Source organism: Myxocyprinus asiaticus, chromosome 19, assembly GCF_019703515.2.
Source record: "Myxocyprinus asiaticus isolate MX2 ecotype Aquarium Trade chromosome 19, UBuf_Myxa_2, whole genome shotgun sequence".
Classification (NCBI taxonomy): Eukaryota; Metazoa; Chordata; class Actinopteri; order Cypriniformes; family Catostomidae; genus Myxocyprinus; species Myxocyprinus asiaticus.
This window is the reverse complement of record NC_059362.1, coordinates 19674133-19699506: the sequence shown is the minus strand read 5'-3', so window position 1 is coordinate 19699506 and position 25374 is coordinate 19674133. Positions and strand designations below refer to the sequence as shown.

The following is a 25374-nucleotide window of genomic DNA, read 5'->3' as shown; positions in this document are numbered from 1 at the left end:
GATTGTTAGTGCCAGATGGGCTGGTTTGAGTATTTCTGTAACTGCTGATCTCCTGGGATTTTCACACACAACAGTCTCTAGAATTTACTCAGAATGGTGCCAAAAACAAAAAACATCCAGTGAGCGGCAGTTCTGCGGACGGAAATGCCTCGTTGAGGAGAGAGGTCAACAGAGAATGGCCAGACTGGTTCGAACAGACAGAGTCTACAGTAACTCAGATAACCACCCTGTACAATTGTAGTGAGCAGAAAATCATCTCAGAATGCTATTCTGAGATGTGGGTTGGCACTGATTTGGCAGCACAAGGGGGACCTACACAATATAAGGCAGGTGATTTTAATGTTGTGGCTGATCTGTGTATTTTAGTAGTACAGAGATGACAAATCAGATCTGTACCATTCTGTTTAAATCTCTCAGTATGCTGGACTGGCATGTTTTATGGAGTCTGCAGTGGGCTGTCTTCCGTCTCGAGCTGGGCCAGCTGTCTCCGGAGGCTGTTCACTTTGTTCTGCAGCTCCTTGTTGTACTCTATAATATGGACCATCTCCTGATAAGCCTCATCAAAACATTTTGTGGAGCGATTCCAGCGAAGGAACACCCCTACAGAAAAAAAGAACACACATTCAAATGGGAATGTTAAGCATCCAGACTAAATATGGCAACAGCTCTCCACAAGGTGCCAGAGGAGATGTGATGTCATCATGTGATCTTGTGTTGCTGTTTAATGATCTTTCCTGTCATGAATGGATAGTTGTCTGCGATAACAAAAAAAACTAGGTCAGGTTGAGGCTGCGTCAACCCTGCGTGAAAAATTTAAATATAGTGCCTTGAAAGACAGGTATCATTCATATAGAGAAATGCCAAGAGGCCAAACAAACAGTAGTGAGCAGGCCATATGTTGATATCCAATATCTATACCAAGCATATTTATTCCAACATGATCAAACAGGAAATCGACATGTTGCTTCCAAAAGTTCATGTACTCTGAAATCAACCTTATTCAGCTGAATTACTGACAAGCGAATTACTGATAAGCCATCAGCCATTTTTGCATCAATTTAAGTATGAACACACTGCCCTCTAGCACTACTGAGAGCAAACTCCGAGACCCATAGGAACCAGGAAATAATCACATTCACATAAACAATGGTGAGCGTGATTCGGAGGTTGCATTTTCTTTTTAAAATGACATTTTTACTCTGCTGACAGTTAGGTTTAGGGTTGGGGTTTGAGTTAGGGGCTAGGGGTTAATAAAATGTACATTCCTGTTGACTGTATTACATCATTTACAACTTAAATTACAACTCGCTTTTGGCGCCACTCTGTGGATATTTCACCCAGAAACTGGAGCTCACATGTGCTCATTCGTTCAACATTTCCAGCTACTGCCACTGTGGACAGTGGTTTGAATTTTGGTAAGTACAGATTTCAGTAGCAAAACTTTCCACTTACCGTTGATTAATTCACCGTGTAATTAGTCTGATTTAATAGCACTTGGTGTCTCATGTCTATTTTGCAAAACCCTGCAGTACCTTAAAGACGTGAAAAAGTGTTGTAGCTTTTAGTCCATGTCTGATAGCTTTGAGATCTTCTATTAGTGTAAAGCTAAAAGTTGACTAAATTAAGTTTTAGCAGATTTAAATACATAAATATTTACATATTACATATAAAGAGACAAAAAATATTAATGACTCATCTTGCACTCATGGGTGTTTTCAATGTTTTGTCCACTAAAACACTCTCTAGAATGAGAATGCCCCTACCCTTAACACCACCCGTAACAGACTAACAATAGCAAGTAGCAGATAACAGTTGAAGGCTGTGAACTAAGGGCTACAGAGCGCAACAGTGCCCACCCACTTTTTCAGCATCTTCCTTCAGGAAGTATTTTTTCCATAGGGATTTTATACAGTACTTCATAAACGAGTTTTAAGCCATGAATCAAACAAACCAGCTCTGAGGTAAATCACAGCTTTACAAACTTCGAACTGAAGCAAAAAAGTATTTGTAGATAATAAGTATAGAATCAATATATTACAAGTTTATTGCAAAATATTCAGATATATACAAATATATATGCAGTCTGAGTGTTTAGGGAGATTGACTCGCAGTGCGTCATGGGATTACGCGGTCGCTGCTGGGCTCTTTTGCTGCTCTTTGTTTGATGTTAATTTCTGATTGGTGGATCATCTTTCTCTGCTGGATCATGCATAGTGCAGTTCTTCACCAGAAAATTTTGCTCTTAAACACGATCTTTAAAAAGCTGTTGAAATACATAGACTGGTGTCTTCAGGAGCAGCATATACCATCGATTAGTAACCATGCAGCTCACGGTAGGTCTGTCTCAAAGGTTTAAAAGTTACCATTATAACTTCTAAACAATTATAAAAATAGAATAGAACAAATTAATAGGATTTTTACTTCTGGAACTGTTGCGCTCTATAGGCTATTTAAAAAAATGGGGCAAGCCCTTGTTTACTTGTCTGTGAGCTTGCTTGTGTGAATAATCCAATGTTATATCTTTGATGTCCAGAACAAAATATGCGGTCCAGCAGGAAAAGCATGCTAAACAAGTCATCGGAAATATATGTTATCGACTATTAATGATGAAAAGTTATATACCATCGCAAATGGGAGGATCTCAGCTTTCTAATGACACCTAGATTGAGTTTCTAGTCCACTCAGATGCAGAGATATTTGATGAAACAATGGGGGGGGTGGTGCGTGAGCAGAAAATTCGACTGAAAGTCTTTGAACGAGCACATCTGTGAGGGCTAAAATGTGTTAGAGTGCCATCTACATTTCAGATCGCCCTTTTGTGATGGAAGGCGATGGAGGAAAAACATATTTTTTTCTAGTACTTGCTGCTAGTGACATAAAATAAGACTTTTTGGAGGGAGATGGAGTGAACAGAACCAGAATTACATGATTACAAAGTTAGAACAACAACAAAAAAAAGATAATAAAAAAAATCATATTCATCATAAGGTTGTAAACACATACAATATTATTTATTAATAATTTGAGTCTTTTTTTAAGGGGCGGGGCTTTTAAATTTGACTGTGAAAAATTGCAGGCGGCAGCCCAAAAATGCTTGAAGTAGTGAAGAGGTTAACTTGAGGCATCGCCACACCCGTGTTGCTTAACACGTACAGCTGTCCATTTTAAATGTTAACACAGCATACTGGTCAATACTCGTCCAACTGTGAAATTAACATTAGATTGGTAGTTTTGCCAAGGACTTTGACACTTCAATTTTCTGTGCACGTTTTTTTTTTTTTTTTTTTTTGAATAATTAGTGCATTAGATATGCATTAATTAAACTGGAATGCAGACTGCTTTTGCTTCTACACACACTGGAATGTAAGCTAAAGTTTGGACACACTTGACTGAATTCATGATTCTCATAATCTTAGTCTTGATCTGAAGGCTTATACTTAAATGCTTAAAATTGGTTTTGTAGGCAAATATATATTGTGTCTACATATGAATTTCTTTACAAAACTTTTATTTTAATAGACGAGTTGGACCAGATAGTGAAGGAAAATCAGCCAACAAGTGCCCAACATAAATGGGAGCAAAGTTGGTTGAGAGAATGCATCGTGTGTAGAGCTATAATTTAGGCAAATATTTTAGCTTTTTTAAAGTAGCGACCATAAGAGTTATAAGAGTTTTGTTTTTTGATCACTACATAATTCCCATACAATGTGTTATTTCAGATTTCTGATGTTTTTACTGTTATTCAAAAGCATTGAAAATTATAATAATAAAGAATGAGTAAGTGTGTCCAAACTTTTGACTGATTGCTGAATGGGCTAAACATACAGTATCTGTGAGTTCTTTGAGAGCTGCTCATGTGACTAAAAGTGAACCCCCCATGGCATTAAACTCAGTGTCTGCTTGGCTGCTTCGGCTGAAAGAGAAGCTTTCACTGCACCCTTTAGAATAGAGGCATGACAGGCTCCAGAAGTGAGGACTAAAAAAAATGAATGTCATTGAGGTCAAAGGGGTTAAACATTTGTCACGTCTGCTAATTCCACATGACTTTAATCTGTATTGCACTGATAGATTTTTTACAATAATTCCAAACCCTAGAGCTGCTAAAGGTTTACTATGAAACATGACTCCAAGCGCCTACTCATTTTCAAGTGTCACCTACATTAAAGTGACGTGGCTTCTTTAAAGCTCTTTGTAATGTCATTGTATCCTAAACAAGCAAAGAGGGGCAGTTTTCCTGAAATGGATTATAAAAGTGATTATCAACGGAAATTAACATTAACTGAGAAATGTAGCTCAGTTTAGCTTTGCCTAATGTATCTCTGGAAAGCCACTCCTATACTCCACTCCTCCATCTTGGTTGCCATTCAAACGCTCTAAGATAACTCTGCTTTAGTCAAATGATAGGCTTATCTCAAGAGCACCAGAACTTGTAATGGCAGCTAAGTACTGGGTGGGTTCCATTCAAAAAAACAAAACAAAACTTTATATAATGGCCTCATTATATCATGACAAGCATCAATGCTTAGCTCAGCTTGTTTTAACAAATGTAGATGAATATAAACTCTATACATTAGCGGTGGGCAATATGACCAAAATCTATCACGATATGAATAATATGATATCACGATAATGACATATATCACAATATAATACATATTTTCTGGAAAATTAATAAAAAATGTTACATTTTAAATAACCATATTATAATGTTTATTTTTGGACAATCCAGTTAGTGAATTAAATACTTTATAAATGAAAACTGCTTCCTCTTATATAATTTTGTCTTTATTTGGAACTTGTAAAAATAAATAAATAAAATCAACTTGGTTTTAAATCAACCTTACCCTAATACCAAATTTCACATTATGCCACATTTCAGTCTGATATGTTGTTGACCATTATTATTATTATTATTAACTTTCCTCAAGAAACTCAACATTTTCTCAAAGCAATGCAAAAATAAAGAAAAGAAATACATAAAAGAAAATCCAACAAAAATAAGCACTTCAATAGGCTCCAGTCATCAAGTCATCTCTATAGAGAATATATGAATATGTCTTAATATCAAACATCATTGAACAGAATTTTATTAAGGTGATCATGTTTAGTTTAAATCCCCTTTAGTTTGGCGCATGACACATTGTTTTAGATGATTTCCTCGTCAGTGTTGGTTAGAATGTCAGGTTGTCTAGCCGTTTGAGATGTTTGACTTCCTCCACAGTGATAAATGTAATTAAATTTGCTGAATGTCATTGAATTTGCTAAATTTTTAATGCCAGAAAAACTCTGTCCATGTTTCTTTAATTCACTCAGTCTCACGTGAAGCCCTGCCAAACATATGCACATGGATATTTCTGTATTGCAATATACATAATATAGCAAAATCTCTATCAATTGACACTTTATATCATCGTTATATACAATCCCAGGAGATCAGCAGTTACAAAAATACTCAAACTAGCCCATCTGGCACCAACAATCATGCCATGGTCTAAATCACTGAGATCACATTTTCACCCATTCTGATGGTTGATGTGAACATTAACTGAAGCTCCTGACCCGTATCTGCATGATTTTATGCACTGCACTGCTGCCACACGATTGGCCGATTAGATAATCGCATGGATGATTGTTGGTGCCAGATGGGCTGGTTTGAGTATTTCTGTAACTGCTGATCTCCTGGGATTTTCAAACACAACAGTCTCTAGAATTTACTCTGAATGGTGCCAAAAACAAAAAAACATCCAGTGAGCGGCAGTTCTGCAGATGGAAACGCCTTGTTGACGAGAGAGGTCAACAGAGAATGGCCAGACTGGTTTGAACTGGCAAAGTCTACGGTAATTCAGATAACCAGTCTGTACAATTGTGGTGAGAAGAATATAACCTCAGAATGCTATTCAGAGATGCGGGTTGGCGCCGTTTTGGCGGCACGAGGGGGACCTACACAATATTAGGCAGGTGGTTTTAATGTTTGAGCTGATCTGTGTATAGTCATACCAGCCCTTGTATAAATGTTTTAATTTCTTTACAAACCCAACACTTGATTTTTTTTTAATGGATGAATTGGATTAGATAGTGAAGGAGAGCAGCCAATAAGCGCCCAGCATTCAGAGGAAACCTTCAATACTGTAGGAACAGTAGTCCAGGTGGATTTGAAGTTGTGTGAAAAGCTATAAACAAGTAACTACATAATTCCCATACCTCCATTTGCATCATTTAATACTTTTGCTATTATTTTAAAATGTGGAAAATAGCCATAATAAAAAATAAGTATCCAAACTTTTTGAATTGTATTGTGTCACAGCTGCACAATATAACATTAGGTCTATTTACAGTATGTCACAACATTCTCTTCATTTGAAAACCCACATATTCTTTAAGCATCTTACACCACTGAAGCAGCACTACAGAAATGCAGGTACAGCAGGAGGCATTACACTAAACAATACACAACTGCCCCCTACAGGTTAACCGATTAAACACATGTTGTTAATTATTTTCATGATGAATGTCCATGGTTATACAATTAAAAAACAGAATTATTATTTTACATATTTATAGATGACATGCAGAAACAGAGACCAGAAATCAGGAAGAGATGAAAGAAGACATTACAGAACAGTCACAGAGTGTGGGAGACAGCAGTTACTCACCCTCCCACAGCAACAGGCTCTGAGGGGCAACAGAGGGCCAGATCACCAGGTTATTGGGCTCATACAGTGGGTTGAGAAATCGCTCCAACTCCTGAGGTCTGTTCACCCATGACCACAGAGATACGGTTTTCTGAGACAACTGTAGCTTCACCCTGAAACATTATACAGATTTTAGAAGTTTAAATTTTCATGCAAGCTTTTCGGAAAAGCCAAAGCCTTATAAATTCTATTATTCAAGCTTATTTCCAAAGCTCTTACTAATTTTGAGCTCATGAATCTTACATATTAAGAATTCAGTATTCAGGAGTTGTTGCATATTAAAAAACAAGCATACAGTCCTCAGATAACAAACACAGGGTAGCGAATCAAAATGGAACATTTCCTTCTGGGTCTAAAGGTCAGATTAATAACATCACAATAACACGGCACATTATTTTCTGTAAATGACTGCCAATTCCAGTCATATCAAAGTTACATGATATGCTGATTAATCAAATTAATCATATTTATAAATATTTGTTGAGAAAGGCTGCCAAATAACAATAATTAAATCATTATAGTTATAATTAATTATAAAGTTAATATACACTCACTAAACACTTAATTAGGGACACCTGTACACCTACTTATTCATGTGATTATCGAATCAGCCAATCGTGTGGCAGCAGTGCAGTGCATAAAATCAAGCAGATACGGGTCAGGAGCTTCAGTTAATGTTCACATCAACCATCAGATTGGGGAAAAATCTGATCTCAGTGATTTGGACTGTGGCATGATTGTTGGTGCCAGACGGGCTGGTTTGAGTATTTCTGTAACTGCTGATCACCTGGGATTTTCACACACAACAGTCTCTAGAGTTCAAGTGTTAAATTTTTTTAAGCGTTCATTTTTATATTTTTAATGGCACTGAATTAATGTGTTAAATTAACAGCCCTATTAAGAAGTGACAAATACAGATAGGTCAGAGCTAGCTACAAGCTAACAGTCTGCTGTTGCAAGAGTGCTGACAGAAGGGATCATGACCTCTGCCCATGACCATATCTTTCCATAGTCAAGAGTTAGGTTTCCAGTCAACAACTATCCAACTTCAAAGTGATACACAGTTTACATGCAGGTGTCAAGATTTGACTGGTCAGAAATCAGGTGACCTATCAGATTAGGCAGAAATAAATTGCAACATGCTTGAAGTACAAGGTAATACACACTACCGGTCAAAAGTTTTGAGACACTTACTCTATTATAAAAAATTTTTTTCATGTTTTAGAATAATAGTAAAGTCATCAAAACTATGGAATAACATAAATGGAACTATGGGAATTATGTTGTGACTAAACAAAATCTGTGTTATATTTTAGCATCTTCAAAGTAGTCACCCTTTGCCTAGAATTTGCAGACGTGTACTCTTGACATTTTCACAACCATCTTCTTGAGGTATCACCCTGGGATACATTTTAAACAGTATTGAAGGAGTTCCCATCTATGTTGGACAGTTATTGGCTGCTTTTATTATTATTTGGTCCAAGTCATCAATTTCAAAAACTTTTTATTTTATTTTTATTATTACATTTTAGTTTTATAATGAAATAAATTAATATGGTGGCACAATTATATTTTTGTCTACAAAACTAATTTCAAACATTTAAGCATACGCCTTCAGATCAAAAGATTTTTAAGATCATGAGAAACATTTCGGTCTAGTTTTTCAAAACTTTTGACCGGTAGTGTATGTAATTAAGGAGAAGATACTTTGTTACATCATTTATCTTCTAGTAAATTATATAATAAAGGAAATGAGACAGTATCTGAGAATCTGTAAACGGATTTCATGTCAGCACTGTGCAGGAAGCTGACAGTGATGGAGCGGAATGCTAACCTCTCGGCCACTCTGTTTCCAAGGAAAGTGCCAAACTGTGAGGCATAGGCATGCTCGAAAAGCATGATCAGGAAGTTCTCGTTAAACTGGAAGGAGCATGGGAACTGACGCAGGATCTGCCACACACAGTCCAGGAAGAGCAGGAAGACAGGCGCTTCACTGCGCAGCTTTCCGTTGGAGTACGCAGACTGAGCACAACGCTGCTGGAACGGGTGACCGGCCTGGAGGTAAAGGTTACCGTGTCCTAGGTCATCACTTGCTTTACTTCGAAATATTGAAAGTCATGTGTTGTTAATTTTACTAAAATAAAGACTTGACAGCACTGATTTTCTAAGATGCATCTGAGGCAGAGTTGTCCAGGTAACCTCTCTTACCTGTAACCACTCTTGTTCAATCAGAGCCTCAAAGCCACGTATGGTCCTGCATGCTGGATCGAGGATGATCTGGGCTAGTGAAGTCACCTGCAGTGTGGAATCTGTGCCCTCTGTGCCATGAACTAACACCGAAGCCCCTTCCCTACAACAAAACACATTCTATAAAGAGACTAATGTAGTAAATAGCAGAAAGGAAAACAAAAAACAACATACTTTTTAAAGCTTAAAGGTAATTTTTTCGATGTTAAAATACTTTGCCCTTCAAGTAAGCCATTGAAAGGTAGACTTCATAAAAATGTATTTGCTCTGTTTGTTTCAGCAGTCTTACGTGTAAACTTCTGGCTCAACCAATGGCATGAGTTCTACCTGTTTGACAAATAAGGCAGTGTGGGAGAGGCAGCAGGAGTGTTTGTGTTTGAATGCAAAGTATTTTTGCAATTCTGTTTGGTGTCACTAGTGAGAAAAAATAATAGGAACAAGTGCACTCTAATTGCGGTAATAAATATTCAGAAAGCCGATTACAATTTCTACTCTTTAAACGGATAGTTCACCCCAAAATGACAATTCTCTCATCATTTACTCACCCTCATGCCATCCCAGATGTGTATGACTTTCTTTCTTCTGCTGAACACAAACAAAGATTTTTAGAAGAATATTTCAGCTCTGTAGATCCATACATTGCAAGTGAATGGTGACCAAAGCTTTGAAGGTCCAAAAAGCATATAAAGGCAGCATAAAAGTAATCCATAAGACTCCAGTGGTTTAATCCATATTTTCATAAGTGATAAGTGTGGGTGAGAAACAGATAAATATTTTAGCCTTTTTTACTATAAATCTCCACTTTTCACTTTCACAATTTCTTTTGTTTTTGGTGATTCTTATTCTTCATGCATATCGCCACCTACTGGGCAGGGAGGAGAATTTATAGTAAAAAAGGACTTAAATATTGATCTGTTTCTCACCCACACCTATATTATCGCTTCTGAAGACATTAAATCACAGATGTCTTATGGATTACTTTTATGCTGAATTTATGTTCTTTTTGGAGCTTCAATGGTCTGGCCACCATTTAAATGCATTGTATGGACCTACAGAGCTGAGATATTCTTCTAAAAATCTTTGTGTTCTGCAGAAGAAAGAAAATCATACACATCTGGGATGACATGAGGGTGAGTAAATGAGAATTTTCATTTTTGGGTGAACTAACCTTTTAAGAGTAGAAGCTCTTACATTTTGAGCTACGGAATCTTAAACAGAAAACATTAAGTGCTCTTGGATTGTTGTATCTTGAGGAATATCAATTTAGTATATATATATATATATATATTTAGCTACTGAGAGAAAACAATACAAAATAAAAAGTGAAAAACCAAACTGAAACATGTTCTATTGGGTTTAAATATCTGGTTTATGACATCACAAAAAGACACATGCCACATATTGCCAGTAAAAGACTGTGCCAAGTCTTGACATCTTGAAATGTAATAAACATTTGACTGGTTTGCTAAAATTGAACAAAACTAATTTACTAAAATTATTGCTCCGAAGTAAAAGACAAATACAAGGAAGGAATCAGGGCGAGCTACAAGCTGACCTCTGTTGATTCATAGGTGTTGACTGCTGCAGAACATTTGGTGAGACAAAAATTTCACCTTCAAAAACTTGCACTTTAAAGGCTTTTCACACCAGAGGTGATGCTATTATGCAAGGCAAATCGCAGACGAATGGCCCTTTGACATATAAAATGACGCAAAGGTTCACCATTAACAAATTAACGGCTTTACAATAGATGGCAAATCGACAGGCAAATTTACCCCGGTACAGGTGGTGGCTCAACGCACCTTTCAGCTGGACTGCCCTATGACGGAGGAGAGGAAAAATGATCATGATCATTTTAATCAATACTTCAGAATGTCTGTTGATGAGCTCGCGGCTTTGTTTTAGCTGTTAGCACCCTTGTTAATTCATTCTCGAACAAACTACCGCAAACCCATCGACACTGAACAGCGTTTGGCCATGCGTTTACAATGAGTTTTTAGGCTTATATGTGGATCATACCTACACTTCGGTGACATTTCAGTCCTCAAGGCAAGCTGTGATATTTATATTTATATTTTGTGTGCCCCTCTATTTATTTTCCACCCTGTCATGTCATGATACGGTGGCATTTAATTGAAGATATAGGTTTTGAAATGTCATCACACGCAAAGGTGGTGACATTAGCTTTTAGCAAAATTATTTTAAAGTTATTTGAAGTACGTATCTTTTGTTTTATTTATGTTTCTTTCTTCTTCTGTTTTTAATGTCGGTGGTCAAAACAGCTTTGTGCTTTAGCGCCACCAAATGCGCTGATTTCAGTAACTGCAGCAGCTTCTGACATGTGATCCACAGCTAAAATGTTATTGTTCGGGGCGTTTCATCACCGGGCAAAGAAAAAAAAAATCAACACACTCACCGTAAAAAAAAAAAAAAAAAAAAAAAAATTTCGCTCCAGGTGTGAATGGCTCATTAGAAATTCATTGTTTCTATTCAAAATATTCAAAAAGATTTTCGGCTTGTGTGAAAAGGCATTACCACACAGGAATTCATCCACACACACCCAGTCTGACAAATGTGATAATGAACTGTGTGCCAAAGGCAGCGTTTAAAACGTCGGTGCCAGAGTGTCATGAACATAACGCTGATTACAGCATGACAACAGCAATAATTATCACCACAGTGAGCTTTGTAACAAATGTGGTGAGAAACAGGGCAACAACAGATTTTGTAATTAACTTAAGAGTAGAGCTCAAGGAATTAAAGCAGTAATTAACAGTTGTACAATATGGCATATGCAGCAAAGCTTAGATTTCTGTCTATGGGATAGTGTGTCTGTGTGATTGTGTGAGTGAGAGAGTGAAAGAACAACAAATATACCTATCAATGCACTGTGCAGCCAGGCAAGCAGTAGTAAGGATTTCCTTTACATGACTCTGCCAGTTGGAGGCCTCAAGTTTACTGAGCCAGCGGTCCATGCTGTGAGATTGATCATTGCACGCCTCCACCAGCTTTATCAGACTCTCCTGCAGAACAATGGACCTGTGAGAGAACAGGTGTCAGATTATAGACCCAGTTATGGAATTACTTCATGCGACCCATGTTTGTTTGCTTACATATGATATGCCTCAGTACGAGGCCAAATCAGCATTACTTCGAGCTGCTATGGATGTATCCTTGCACGTAAATCTAAAAGAGTTTAAAATGTTCCTTGCTAAAAATGTTTTACCCCTAAAGAAATGAATAATACTTTTGAAATTTTTTTTTAAACCATGTACACTTACATGACATGAAGACTCCAGTCATATCAGTAGCCTAATAAAAGTTGTTCCATCCTACATGGAGTGGGTCACCTCGTGGGGGCCACCATGTTGGGATCACATGACCGACCAAATAATACTCACTATATCTCTGTCACCCCTCATCGGAAACTTTTGCTCACAGAATAAATTCATAATGGCTGTGAATAGCACATTTCAACAATACCATTGGTAACCAAAATCTGCTTTTGCATGATGCTGCATCCGTGCCACTAGGTGTCAGTATAAGACCAAGAATCAAAATGAATGAAATCCTATCATAGTTTAACAGAGGGTACATGCCTCTCAATAGCTTTATGGATCCTCCTCCACTGTGGGTAGTTAGCTTCCTGTTCAAATCCACCTCCACGAGCTTTAGCCTGCTGAGCTACAGCTATCGTCCGAGTGTCAATGATGTAACCACGCTTCCCTGCGGAAAGCGTGGCATTGATCAGTTTCTCATCCTCTTTGCAGCGACGCCCATTGGTTCCTGTTAGTGGCTGCCCTGCTCGCATCATCACCTGGGGACATTGGAGAGAACTGCGTGATTAGATAGGTATTAAATAAGACAGAAAAACATTTCCAAAAGTGCACTGCTGACCATGCCATTTTTCTTGTGGTAGTAACTGAGCACAGGGAAGCGGCCACCATGGCGGAAGGAAGCAGCTTTGCAGAGAGTTTCATCATCGATGTCTTTGGGCACGGTCAGCAGGGAGGGGTAGGAGGGGCACACGCTGAAGTCTTTATTTACCTTGCTCAGTCTCCATTCATCTGTCTGAGGGAGGACAGCATAACTCTGTATCAACATTTGCCCTAGTACATTAAGGGTACTATTTAAAAATACTGATATCAATGTAAGAATGCAGGGGCAGATTGCCATATTTTAAGGGCCTTTCATAGCACTTTGTGCCTCCAAGTTTTAGCAAAGACTTGTAAATGAAAATAAGAGGAATCTTGTAAGCTTTAATAGTTTAGTTCATCCAAAAAAGGTAATTCTCTTCTCATTTACTCACCCTTATGCCATCTAAACTGTTTCTGCTGTGAAACAGAGACAAAGGTATTACGTTTTTGTCCATACAATGTGAGTTAGTGGGGTTCATAACTTTCAAGCTCCAAAAAGGACATAAAGGCAGCATAAAGGTAATCCAGATGGCTGGTCCCCTTTAAAATATCTTCATTTGTGTTCCACAGAAGAAAAAAGTCAAATCTTATTGGCTGGTTTGATGGAACTTCCACGAGTAGAAGCGCACAGGATGTTTTATCAGTCTGCCTGGAAACAACTGTGTTCACAAGGTTCCGTGTTGAGATAATGAGCGCTTTTGATAACAAAATAAACACCAGATTTGTCCAAGCTTGCTTGGTTAGTAAACTCAAATCTTTTAAAGATATTAAGAGTTTTGTTTGAGGCACGTTGCAGATATCCACGTGCAGAACTGCATTTTCTGCTTTGTTTATTTGGTTATGTCTGTGAAATTCTCTATAATGAGGTTTTCTGTGCTGTACTTGCACTCTCTACTAGAGGTCAACCGATAAATCTGTTTTAAAGATTAATCAGTGTTGATAGTTACTTTTTGGAACTGTCGGTTATCGGAAAAAATCAACACCGGTAGTTGCTGATAGTTTTTTTTTTTTTTCACCATATTCCTCTGTGGCAAAAACCCTTCATCTGATAAATATATATAGGCTATAAAAAGCTTTATTTGTTGAATATTTAACAGAGCCATGTCACTGTCATCACTGTTTATGGAATAAATCAGAATTATTAATATAAAATATTTCTAGTATTTTTTTATTGTAATACACTGTAGATGACTGTTAAAGTGCATGTTTTGTTTGGAGGCACAGACATTTCAAAACCGACTGTGACTGATCGCTTTACATGTCAATTAGAGGGCTTTTTCTGTCCAAGTGGGCGGTTCTTGGCCAACTGAAACTGCTATAGATCCCAGATCTTTAGTCAAAGGTCAGGCTACGTGAGACTAGATTTGGGGTGACCAGGTTTAAAATGAGTTGATATTAGAAATACTAGATTTATTTGTATTAAAACTGGAAACTCAGAACATGCAGTCCCAAATATTTGTTTCCTGGCATCCCACAGAGAACATTCTGAAATAACGAACAATGATACTAAGATAAATATTGATTCAAGGTGATGATCTCAAAGTCAAGGCTTCCAGTGATAAAACAATACCATAGACTCCAGGTCTTTGAAAGCATCCTCTTGGAGGGACAACTGCCATCCATCCTCTATGACCTCAAACAGAGGACGATAGAAGAAGGGATACATCAGGGAGACAGAGCCCAGCGTGGACAGAGCCTGAAAGATTAAAGTACACTGACATTAATTGCTTAGCTGCACACAGAGGCCAACCCTAAAATTATGAACCAATCATCTTCAGGTTATCTTAGTCCACCTATGGTTATTCTGCTGCATGAGTAAGTATTAATGCAATCTCACCTCAACTGAGCTGGCAATATTAAGACATTCCTCCATGCCAGGTATGTCCAGCTGAATCACTCGCAGGTCTTTACACTTTACAATAATAGTTCCAAGTGACCCGATAAATCTGCAAACATAAGTCACTCGTTATTTACAACGAATCACACAAGACTTATTCTTTAAATGTAAACTGGCATGTCATGGCATGTACCTTTTCTCAGTAGAGTCAATATTGGCATGTAGCAGCCAGAGTTCTTCAGTGTTATCCTGGCGAGAGGACAGGATGAGGTGATGTCCTGTTAGACACAGAGTTCCCTCTACTGTAGGCATGAAGGGACGGTGGAGGACAACCCCGTCCACACGAGGGGTTTTGATCAGCTCAGCAAACTCCATTGTGTACAGAGAGGTGTCTGAAGCCTATGAGAGTCAGTGAGACATATATACCACAATATATGAAACAGTAATGAATGCTGCAGCAATTTAGAGGAAAAAGTACATGTTATTAGGTTTGTTGTTGTTTATATGCCTATCAGTGGTGGATTCCCCATCTGCTGTTGGTTACAAAACACTCGCTACATTCACTGCACGAATGAGACAACAATACGAAATAGCACATTCGCATTTTACTTCAATGTACACAACTATGAGAGAGGCATATCTTCACAAATAAATACTGTAACAGCATTAAGGTATTTGTCCAATCTATCTCGGCTCGATGTGTCATAACACTGAAATATGTCAACAGTGAAAACTTGAATATTGCTTTAAGCAAAAACATGCACGTGCACCTAAAACTGCAGATGTAATCTGACGTCCGTAACAAGACTTGCATAAAAAACATATGGTCAGATTAGATTATCTCTGTAACAACAGCATTTCTCTCATCTGACACCCTTACTTCCTTGTCTTCCACTCCTTTATCTGATTTCTCAACAGACCGCAGATACATTTTAAGCAATATCGCCACTTACTGGCTTGGGTGAAAACATGGAGAGAGCGAGCAAAACCTATTTTTTTGAGGGTGGTCACAAGCTCTAGCTAGCACATGCTCTACAGTTTCTGATACCAAAAAATGATCACTAAAGACGGCTGGATGTTTTCCTATAATGTGAAGTGTACTATTCAGATTACTGTGTCCTATTCTTAACCTAGTCTTGATTGTTTTCTCTTTTCTGTTTCCTCCCCTACTTTTCACAATATCAACTCTATTTTGAATGGAATATAAATATCTTCCTTTTATCTCCCGATCCCACTGCTGCTGCCACTCTTTAATGATTTTTCTCCATACAATGCTCTTTCCTTCTGATTTTGAGATACTTATATTTGTGTCTATGTTTTCTTTTTTAACAGCTTGTTTGGCTAGTTTGTCCACTCTTTCATTACCCATAATGCCTGTATGAGCGGGAATCCAAATGAATATGATCTCAGTGTCTTGTTTCCTTTTTCTTTAGTGTAATGATATTATTTCATAGATAAAATCCTGACGATTACTGGTCATACCTGATATAAGACTGTACAGGGCAGAGACTGAATCACTACAAACTAGGACTCTGTTTCCTTTGTTTTGTTTTGTTCCACCCATTCTAATGGCATCAACATGGCATATAATTCAACAGTATACACACTTAAGTAATCTGAAGTCCGTCTGCATATCTCACTTCTCTGGTTAGGAACTACAACCGCAGAACCTGTACTTCCTGTTATTGGATCCTTTGATCCATCTGTAAAAATCTGCTGATAGTCATTATACTTAGATTGCTTATATCTATAAAACTCACTCACCAGATCTATACTTTTATTTCTAGCCTTGATTTGAAGCAGTTCCAAATCTACCACCAGAGTTTCTAGCATCCACACAGGGGTAATTGGCCATATTACAGTTGGACAGAAGTCCTTTCCATGCACTCCCAAGTCTCTTGCTGCTGCATCTCCTGTCCAAAACGTAATTTTTTCACTCTCTCCCTTTTCCAGCTGGCCTGTTACACACTTTTAGTTGGATGACTATCTCTATACCCCCTCAGATTTATCCAGTAATTTACAAGCAGCTGTTTTCGGCGGAGACTCAATGGCATTTCTCCTGCCTCAACTTGAAGCGCACTCACTGGTGATGTTCTCACTGCCCCTAAACATACTGTCAAGGCTTGAGCCTGTATTACATCCAACCTCGCAAGCACAGATTTTGCTGCTGATCCAAATGCCACACTCCCATAGTCTAGCCTTATTCATATTAGAGCTACATATACAGTATATATTTCAGTGATTCAATATCAGCTCCCCATTTCATTCCTGCAAGACATCTCATAATATTTATATACTTTTTACACTTATTATCCACATTTCTAATATGCTCTCTCCAGGTTAATCTAGAGTCATATGCACTCCCAAGAAACGTAATCTTTCAACTCGTTCCAGGTTACTTCCATATAATTTCAGATTATTACCTTCCCTGATTTTCTTTCTTGTAAAAAGCATCACTTTGGTCTTCTCCATTGAAAATTTAAATCCCCATTTCATCCCTCACATTTCAACCGGTTGTATCCCATCTTGTATTTTCTTAACTATGTGTTCCACAATCCTCACTTTTTTCCACAGAGCCCCGTCATCCGCAAACAGTGATCTTCCCATGTCCATTGGTATATTTACAAATATATCATTTATCATCACAGAAAATAAAGTGGGACTTACAACACTCCCCTGAGGTGTTCCATTCTCTATAACATGTTTGCTTGACAGTTCTGATCCTATTTTAACTTAGATGGATCTTCCATTCAGAAAATCCATTATCTAGTTAAAAATGTTCCCTCCAATTCCCATACCATATAATTTAATCATCAATCCCTTTCTCCATAGCATGCCATATGCTTTTTCTACGTCAAAAAAAAACAAAACAAAAAAAACAAAAAAAAAAACACTGCCGCCACTGTCTCTTTATTTATTTGAGCTTTTCTGATTTCATCCTCCAGACACAACACTGAATCTATAGTACCCCTTCCTCTCCTAAATCCACATTTGAATTCAGTCATCATCTCTCTTTTCTCCAAGAAATACATTAACCTCTCACTGACCATCCGTTCCATCAACTTGCAGACATGTGGTGTCAAGGCAATAGGTCTGTAGTTTGTTGGCTTACTGGCATCCTTTCCAGGTTTCCTTATCGGGATAATTATCGCTTCCTTCCATCTCTCTGGTAATCATCCTTCTTCCCACACTTTATTAAATAACCTCAACAGCTTCATCTGTCCCTCCATACTTAAATGCTTCAACATGATGTAGCATATTTAATCTTTCCCTGGTGCAGTCTTCCCAGTTTTAGCCAGCGCCTTACTTAAATCTCCCATCCTAAATGGGACATTTGGTTCATCTTCAATGCTTTCCTTTCTCCTTAGTGCCCCCCAGTTTTCAGATTTGGTTTTCTCTCTGTTTCTTCTTCCCTCCTCAGACAAGTTATTGGAACTGTATACATTAACAAAAGTATTTATCATCATCTCAACTTTTTCCTTATTGTTTACTGCAACCTCAATTCCACTACTCAAGACAGGATAGCTCCACTCCCTCCTATCCCCACACATCTTTTTAATCATCCCTCACACCTCTCCTACCTGAGTTCCCAATTGAATCACAGTACTTCCTCCAATATGTTCTTTTTGTCTGTCTAATTGTTCTCCTGACTACTGCCTGAGCTTGTTTGTATTCAATCATATGCTGAAAATTATGGATTCTTTTCATTAACTTAAATGCTTTATTTCTATTTCTCACTGCTGCTTTGCATTTATCATCCCACCATGGTACTGCTTTCCTCTTTACCTTTACTTTTAGGGATGTATTCTCGTGCTGCTGATATTATACCTTGTCTTATTTTATTATCAATTGTTTCTATATCTCTATTATAATCAATCTGATTCAGATATCTATCACTTTCTTTCTGAAATTTCTCCCAGTCAGCATTCTCAAATACCCATTTTCCTCCCCTACCATCTGTGATCTGTGACATACAAATTTTAACTTTACATAAAACTAGGTAATGGTCACTCCCTATAGTTCCTTCTTGATAAACATTCCAATCACACAATGGTGCCATATTATTGGAAACCAATGTAAGATCAAGCACAGATTCCTTTCTGGAACCAACATCTATCCTTGTTTTATTTCCATCATTTTAACACACTAAATTTTTCCATCCAACAACTCTTCTATTACTTGACCATTATTATCAATTTTCCCACTCCCCCACAATGTGTTATGTGCATTAAAATCCCCACACCATACATTATTACTTCTATCCTGACCTTCTGTTTCCTCAAGCTTATTTAGCTCTAGCCTTTTACATGGGTTGTAGTAATTTATAACTACTAACTTTATCCTTTCACACCATACTTCTAATACCACGTATTCCTGTCCATTCCCTATACCTAGTGTTCTGTAAAGAATCCCCTGTTTTACAAATGTGACGCACCCTCCACCTCCACCATCTTTTCTATCTTGCCTAATTGCCACATATCCACTTAAGACTAAATCCAAGTTAGGCTTTAACCAAGACTCTTGGATGCATATAATGTCTGGTTTTTCTCTACTGCTGGCTATAAACTGTTTAAAATCTTGACCATTTGCAATCAAGCTTCTTGCATTCCACTGAGGGAATAACATTATTAATGTTATCAACCCTCACATGCTGATTCTTGACTTGACTGTACATTGAGCTCATCCCTTGCTTCTTCCCATTTCAACCCTACCATTTCCAAATAGTGCACTGCTGCTTTAACAATAATCTGGATCCTTTCAGTTTTAGATCTGACCTCAGATGTTGCATTTATCACCCCCGCTATAAATGTTACCAGTTTCCTCTTTTCGCCCCATACTTTTTCCGTTCGTGTTGTTCATCCCTATTCTGCTCTTTATCATATTCTCTGTCATTAATCTGTTTTTTCTGTTCAGCCTTCTTAATTGCCTCAGCATAGGAAACATTTTCCTTTAATTTTAGCTGCTGCACTTCCACCTCTCGCCTCATCTCGCAACATTGTGATTACCTCCACAGTTTGGTTTCACTCCCTCTCCACATTTTCCATATTCGTGATCTCCACCACATCTCCACCACAATAGATATAACACCTCATAGGCTTATGTATGTACTCTCTTATCTTGTATCTCATAAATCCATAATATAACTCCTTTGGAATAACCTTTGTGTCAAACTCAACCAAAATGGTTTCCGTCTCCACTTTCTCAATTCCCCTTGACAATCTTTTAGCACTTTTTAGGGAGTTATTCTGCACCTTCAAATTCTCCACTAGTTCTTTCATACTAACAGCGGGAGGTACTTCAAACATCACTCCCTTGCATCCATCAACCCTCTTCTCCCCCACTCTTACCACTTTTACAATAAATTTTTCAACACCACTCATTTTCTTTGTCTTCTCCATCTGCGTTTCAGTGCTACAACCTATAAGCAAGTTCCCATCTCCCAAAACTCTTGCATATTTCACTTTTCCAATTTGTCCTCTGATGATTTTTGTTAGCTTTAGCAGATCAACTCTCTTTACCCCCCCCTCTCCTTCAAGTCGTACCACCACATTAAGCAGCCCTGTTTTCGGATCTTTCTCCACATCTTCCCTTCCCTCACTCTCCGTTTCGTCTGGACTAGCTATGTCCTTTTTTTCTCTCTTACGGCTAGCCGCCTTCATAGATCTACTCCCTCTTACAACATCCTCCCACTCACTTTCCCTCCTCTCATCACTATAGTTTCCCTCTTGCTCACTAAACTCCATGCTGTTATTGTCAACATCTGACTCCCTCCCTGCCATCCTGTCAGTTTGTTGGCACCGCAGTCAACAAGAAGCAGTGAAAGAGTATCGCTACCAGACCTATACAGGCCGTCGGCCGACACTCCCACACTACACTCCTTAATTGATTTACCAGTTACCCAGTCAACAGTCCGTAATCCAATATCAAAATCACTTAGTCCATTTAAATATATTCCTCCATTTAGAGAATCTTCATATACGTACGATTGCTTCCGCATACACCGACGTCACCAAGCCTCTTGAGGTGAGTGACACTTTTCGAACTATATCTTAAAATAAAAAATAAGTATAATTATATAATTACATACGTAATTATTTAATATATATATATAGTTATTATTATATAGAAGTCGGTGTGCAGGTGTTCTCACCAGGTTTCTAAAATAGCATGCTAGTGCTTTTAAACCATGCAAGTAGCCATTGACAATAGCTAGTAACAAGCCATAAAACTAATCACTCATTGTTGCCTGTGGCAGTAGATTAAAGAGATAGTTTACACAAAATCAAAATTCTCTCATCATTTTCTCACCCTCATGCCATCCCAGATGTGTATGACTTTCTTTCTTCTGCTGAACACAAATGTAGATTTTTAGAAAAATATGTCAGCTCTGCAGGTCTATACAATGCAAGTGAATGGTGACCAGAACTTAGAAGCACATAAAGGCAGCACAAAAATAATCCATATGACTCCAGTGGTTAAACCAATATCTTCAGAAGCAATATGATAGGTGTGGGTGAAAAACAAAGTTCTTTTTTTACTTTAAATCTCCACTTTCACTTCTACAATCTTCTTCTTTTGTTTTTGCCGATTTGCATTCATCATGCATATCGCCACCTGCTGGGCAGGAAGGAGAATTTATAGTAAAAAAAAGGACTTAACCCCTTCGCACACACAATGAAACCGGTGTGATTACACTAGGCTGGGCTCAGACGCATACGATCAAACCTGTGTGATCTGCATTCGTGCTGCTTTTTACCAGCAAAAGAGGGACTGAATCGGTTGTCATAATGAACCAGCTGCTCAAATAGTCTTTTCAACATCACAATATCTTTATTTGTATATGTTACAAACATTCAAACAATCACTAAATAAAAGTTTAAAGCCAGTACCGTTGGAGCACTCTGTTTTGATGCAGGAATGCGGCGCTGTTTTCTGATGTTAAACAAAGAATATACAAACTAGTCAGTCCACTCGGGCCTTCTCCCATTCTGTCTGTCACTCATTCTAACCACTTCCGGTGCTGGGAAAGTGGAAGAGCTAGACTTTTAGAAACTTCAATATAATACTGTAATAATCCTGTATATTAGTTAATGTATAGACTCAGGACCTCATTCCATCCCCTGTAGCTCATCCATTTTTTGGAGTTCTGCCCACAACTCTTTAGTATTCCTCAACCTGAATAGTATAACAAAAACAAACAAACAAACAAAAAAATACACACACACACACACACACACACACACACACATGTTGGTGCAGCTATCATTATGAGGACTCTCCATAGACATAATGATTTTTATACTGTATGAACTATAGATTTTATACCCTAACCCTAACCCTACCCCTAAACCTAACCCTCACAAAAAAACTTTCTGCATTTTTACATTTTCAATAAAACATCATTTAGTATGTTTTTTTTAAGCGATTTAAATTATGGGGACACTAGAAATGTCCTCATAAACCACATTTATAGCATAATACCCTTGTAATTACCAGTTTGTAATCTAAAAAAAAGTCCTCATAAACCACTTAAACATGCCCACACACACACACACACACACACACACACACACACACACACACTTATATATATAGCTGCTTAATTACAAAATGTGTATAGGGTCAATAAAGACCCTAGTTCTGTAATAATGTTATGATTATTTATTTCAAATCTATATAAGTTTAATATCAAGGGATATCTTTTTCTTTGTTTATTACAAGACAAATGAGTACTAAATGACTACAATATCACATTGATTTTCTGTGTGACAATGGTGAATTATCAATATCCTATATGCATGTACACATACTGCACATATTATACATGCTATTTCTTACTCAAGGTGGCGCTGTTGTTTCAGTGATTGGCATGATTTACATTTGACATAGCTATCTGATGAAGCAGCAAAGTGGAAGTAAACTATATCAAGTAAAACACATGAACAATATGATTTGGCTATTGTCATTTGGGTGTACTACTGGAATTATGAAAGTTGTGTGTCTATTTAGACTCAAAAAGTGCCTGAGAAAATACATATATGTTGCTTATGTGTGTCTTATGTGTTATGTGTAGCTCAGTATGTGTTTGACAGCCAGTTGCGTCTCAGTAATGAATATTTGTTGCATCAGTTCTTTGATATATGAAAAATAAAACATCAAAATATATCATAATATTCTATTCTTTTATTTTCTAATTGTTTTGAATATGTTTTGAAAATTTGACACTATCTGTGCATTTTGTTGATCCATTTGTGATAGATATATACATGCTGGATCACTAAAGACCCGAGTATGTAAGAATGTTTGACGAAACACTGATGGATTTAAGGGTTAAACCGTAAAGGTACTACTGAGAGTACCTACATTGTTAAGAACACAGCTGAAAAACTTCATTGTAGTGACTAATGACATGAGCTTTTTTAACTAATATAAACAAATAATTAATTTAATGTCAAAGTAATTAAAAAGACTGTAACTACTTGGAACTCCCTTAAGTTCAGCAATAACAAAGTCATGACTTAAATTTGTAATACATACTACAGGTGCATCTCAATAAATTAGAATGTCGTGGAAAAGTTCATTTATTTCAGTAATTCAACTCAAATTGTGAAACTCGTGTATTAAATAAATTCAATGCACACAGACTGAAGTAGTTTAAGTCTTTGGTTCTTTTAATTGTGATGGTTTTGGCTCACATTTAACAAAAACCCACCAATTCACTATCTCAAAAAATTAGAATATGGAGACATGCCAATCAGCTAATCAACTCAAAACACCTCAAGAGGTTTCCTGAGCCTTCAAAATGGTCTCTCAGTTTGGTTCACTAGGCTACACAATCATGGGGAAGACTGCTGATCTGACAGTTGTCCAGAAGACAATCATTGACACCCTTCACAAGGAGGGTAAGCCACAAACATTCATTGCCAAAGAAGCTGGCTGTTCACAGAGTGCTGTATCCAAGCATGTTAACAGAAAGTTGAGTGGAAGGAAAAAGTGTGGAAGAAAAAGATGCACAACCAACCGAGAGAACCGCAGCCTTATGACTGTCCAGCAAAATCGATTCAAGAATTTGGGTGAACTTCACAAGGAATGGACTGAAGCTGGGGTCAAGGCATCAAGAGCCACCACACACAGACATGTCAAGGAATTTGGCTACAGTTGTCGTATTCCTCTTGTTAAGCCACTCCTGAACCACAGACAATGTCAGGGGCGTCTTACCTGGGCTAAGGAGAAGAAGAACTGGACTGTTGCCCAGTGTTCCAAAGTCCTCTTTTCAGATGAGAGCAAGTTTTGTATTTCATTTGGAAACCAAGGTCCTAGAGTCTGGAGGAAGGGTGGAGAAGCTCATAGCCCAAGTTGCTTGAAGTCCAGTGTTAAGTTTCCACAGTCTGTGATGATTTGGGGTGCAATGTCATCTGCTGGTGTTGGTCCATTGTGTTTTTTGAAAACCAAAGTCACTGCACCCGTTTACCAAGAAATTTTGGAGCACTTCATGCTTCCTTCTGCTGACCAGCTTTTTAAAGATGCTGATTTCATTTTCCAGCAGGATTTGGCACCTGCCCACACTGCCAAAAGCACCAAAAGTTGGTTAAATGACCATGGTGTTGGTGTGCTTGACTGGCCAGCAAACTCACCAGACCTGAACCCCATAGAGAATCTATGGGGTATTGTCAAGAGGAAAATGAGAAACAAGAGACCAAAAAATGCAGATGAGCTGAAGGCCACTGTCAAAGAAACCTGGGCTTCCATAACACCTCAGCAGTGCCACAAACTGATCACCTCCATGCCACGCCGAATTGAGGCAGTAATTAAAGCAAAAGGAGCCCCTACCAAGTATTGAGTACATATACAGTAAATGAACATACTTTCCAGAAGGCCAACAATTCACTAAAAATGTTTTTTTTATTGGTCTTATGATGTATTCTAATTTTTTGAGATAGTGAATTGGTGGGTCTTTGTTAAATGTGAGCCAAAATCATCACAATTAAAAGAACCAAAGACTTAAACTACTTCAGTCTGTGTGCATTGAATTTATTTAATACACGAGTTTCACAATTTGAGTTGAATTGCTGAAATAAATGAACTTTTCCATGACATTCTAATTTATTGAGATGCACCTGTATAATTCCACAAAGGTTGTGTGGTATCCTAACCTTTTATTATGGTGGGATAATTTAATTTTATTGAGTTTTGAATATAATTAAAGAAATGTTTGAGGGTATAGAATCTTTTTCTTTCTATATGATCTTGGTTCCATTATTGTGCTGTATTATAACATTTGAAGCATCTTATACAATATATTTTTTAAAAAGTAACATTTTAAGAAAGAGCTTTTGTCAGTGTTTATACTGTATATGAAATCTGTTGAGAGATCCGAGAGATTCCAAGTCCATGCAGTATTTACAGCACTGGATATTGACAAATATAGACCAAACAGTGAAAAAAAAATTCTCAGTGACTAATTGTATAGGCACATGTTTGTGAGTGTGTGTGCATGTACTTGTGTACACCTGTATGAATCTGCAACACAGCTGTAGTCTTAGCAGAATCCTGCTGGGAGCAGAGTGGCCTCCTTTTGAGGAGGAAGACGAGTGTCTGGTGTCTCTTGAGGGCTGTTAGCGATTACAGTCACTGCATTATTTAGCGTGAATTACATGTGAGCCATGAACCCCACACTCCC

General features: G+C 37.7%; 1 protein-coding gene across 2 annotated transcripts; it reads right to left on the bottom strand.

Moving 5' to 3' along the window:
* Positions 1–164: 164 nt before the first annotated feature.
* LOC127409794 (myotubularin-related protein 9-like) lies at positions 165–15594 on the bottom strand. Of its 2 annotated transcripts, XM_051644621.1 has the most exons (11): positions 15464–15594; positions 14887–15092; positions 14694–14802; positions 14427–14552; positions 12837–13010; positions 12539–12756; positions 11817–11978; positions 8901–9042; positions 8527–8747; positions 6654–6805; positions 165–600 (listed from the first exon to the last, which is right to left on the bottom strand). In XM_051644621.1, the coding sequence occupies exons 2-11, from the start codon at positions 15066–15068 to the stop codon at positions 437–439; spliced, it is 1650 nt and encodes a 549-aa protein (XP_051500581.1). In that variant the 5' UTR covers positions 15069–15092; positions 15464–15594; the 3' UTR covers positions 165–436. The 2 variants fall into 2 exon arrangements, with proteins under 2 accessions (XP_051500581.1, XP_051500582.1); XM_051644622.1 differs by lacking the exons at positions 14694–14802; positions 14887–15092; positions 15464–15594 and having other exon boundaries at positions 168–600; positions 12837–14341; positions 14427–14442.
* Between the last annotated feature and the right edge of the window lie 9780 nt (positions 15595–25374).

What these genes read in the sequence shown, in the direction of transcription:
- LOC127409794 (XM_051644621.1), bottom strand. Translation starts at nt 15,068, where the DNA reads ATGGAGTTTGCTGAGCTGATCAAAACCCCTCGTGTGGACGGGGTTGTC. An exon ending in ACCACAAGAAAAATGGCATG is followed by an intron (nt 12,757 to 12,836) that starts GTCAGCAGTGCA and finishes CAATGTCCCCAG; the next exon opens with GTGATGATGCGAGCAGGGCA. An exon ending in GCTGCACAGTGCATTGATAG is followed by an intron (nt 9,043 to 11,816) that starts GTATATTTGTTG and finishes GTTTTGTTGTAG; the next exon opens with GGAAGGGGCTTCGGTGTTAG.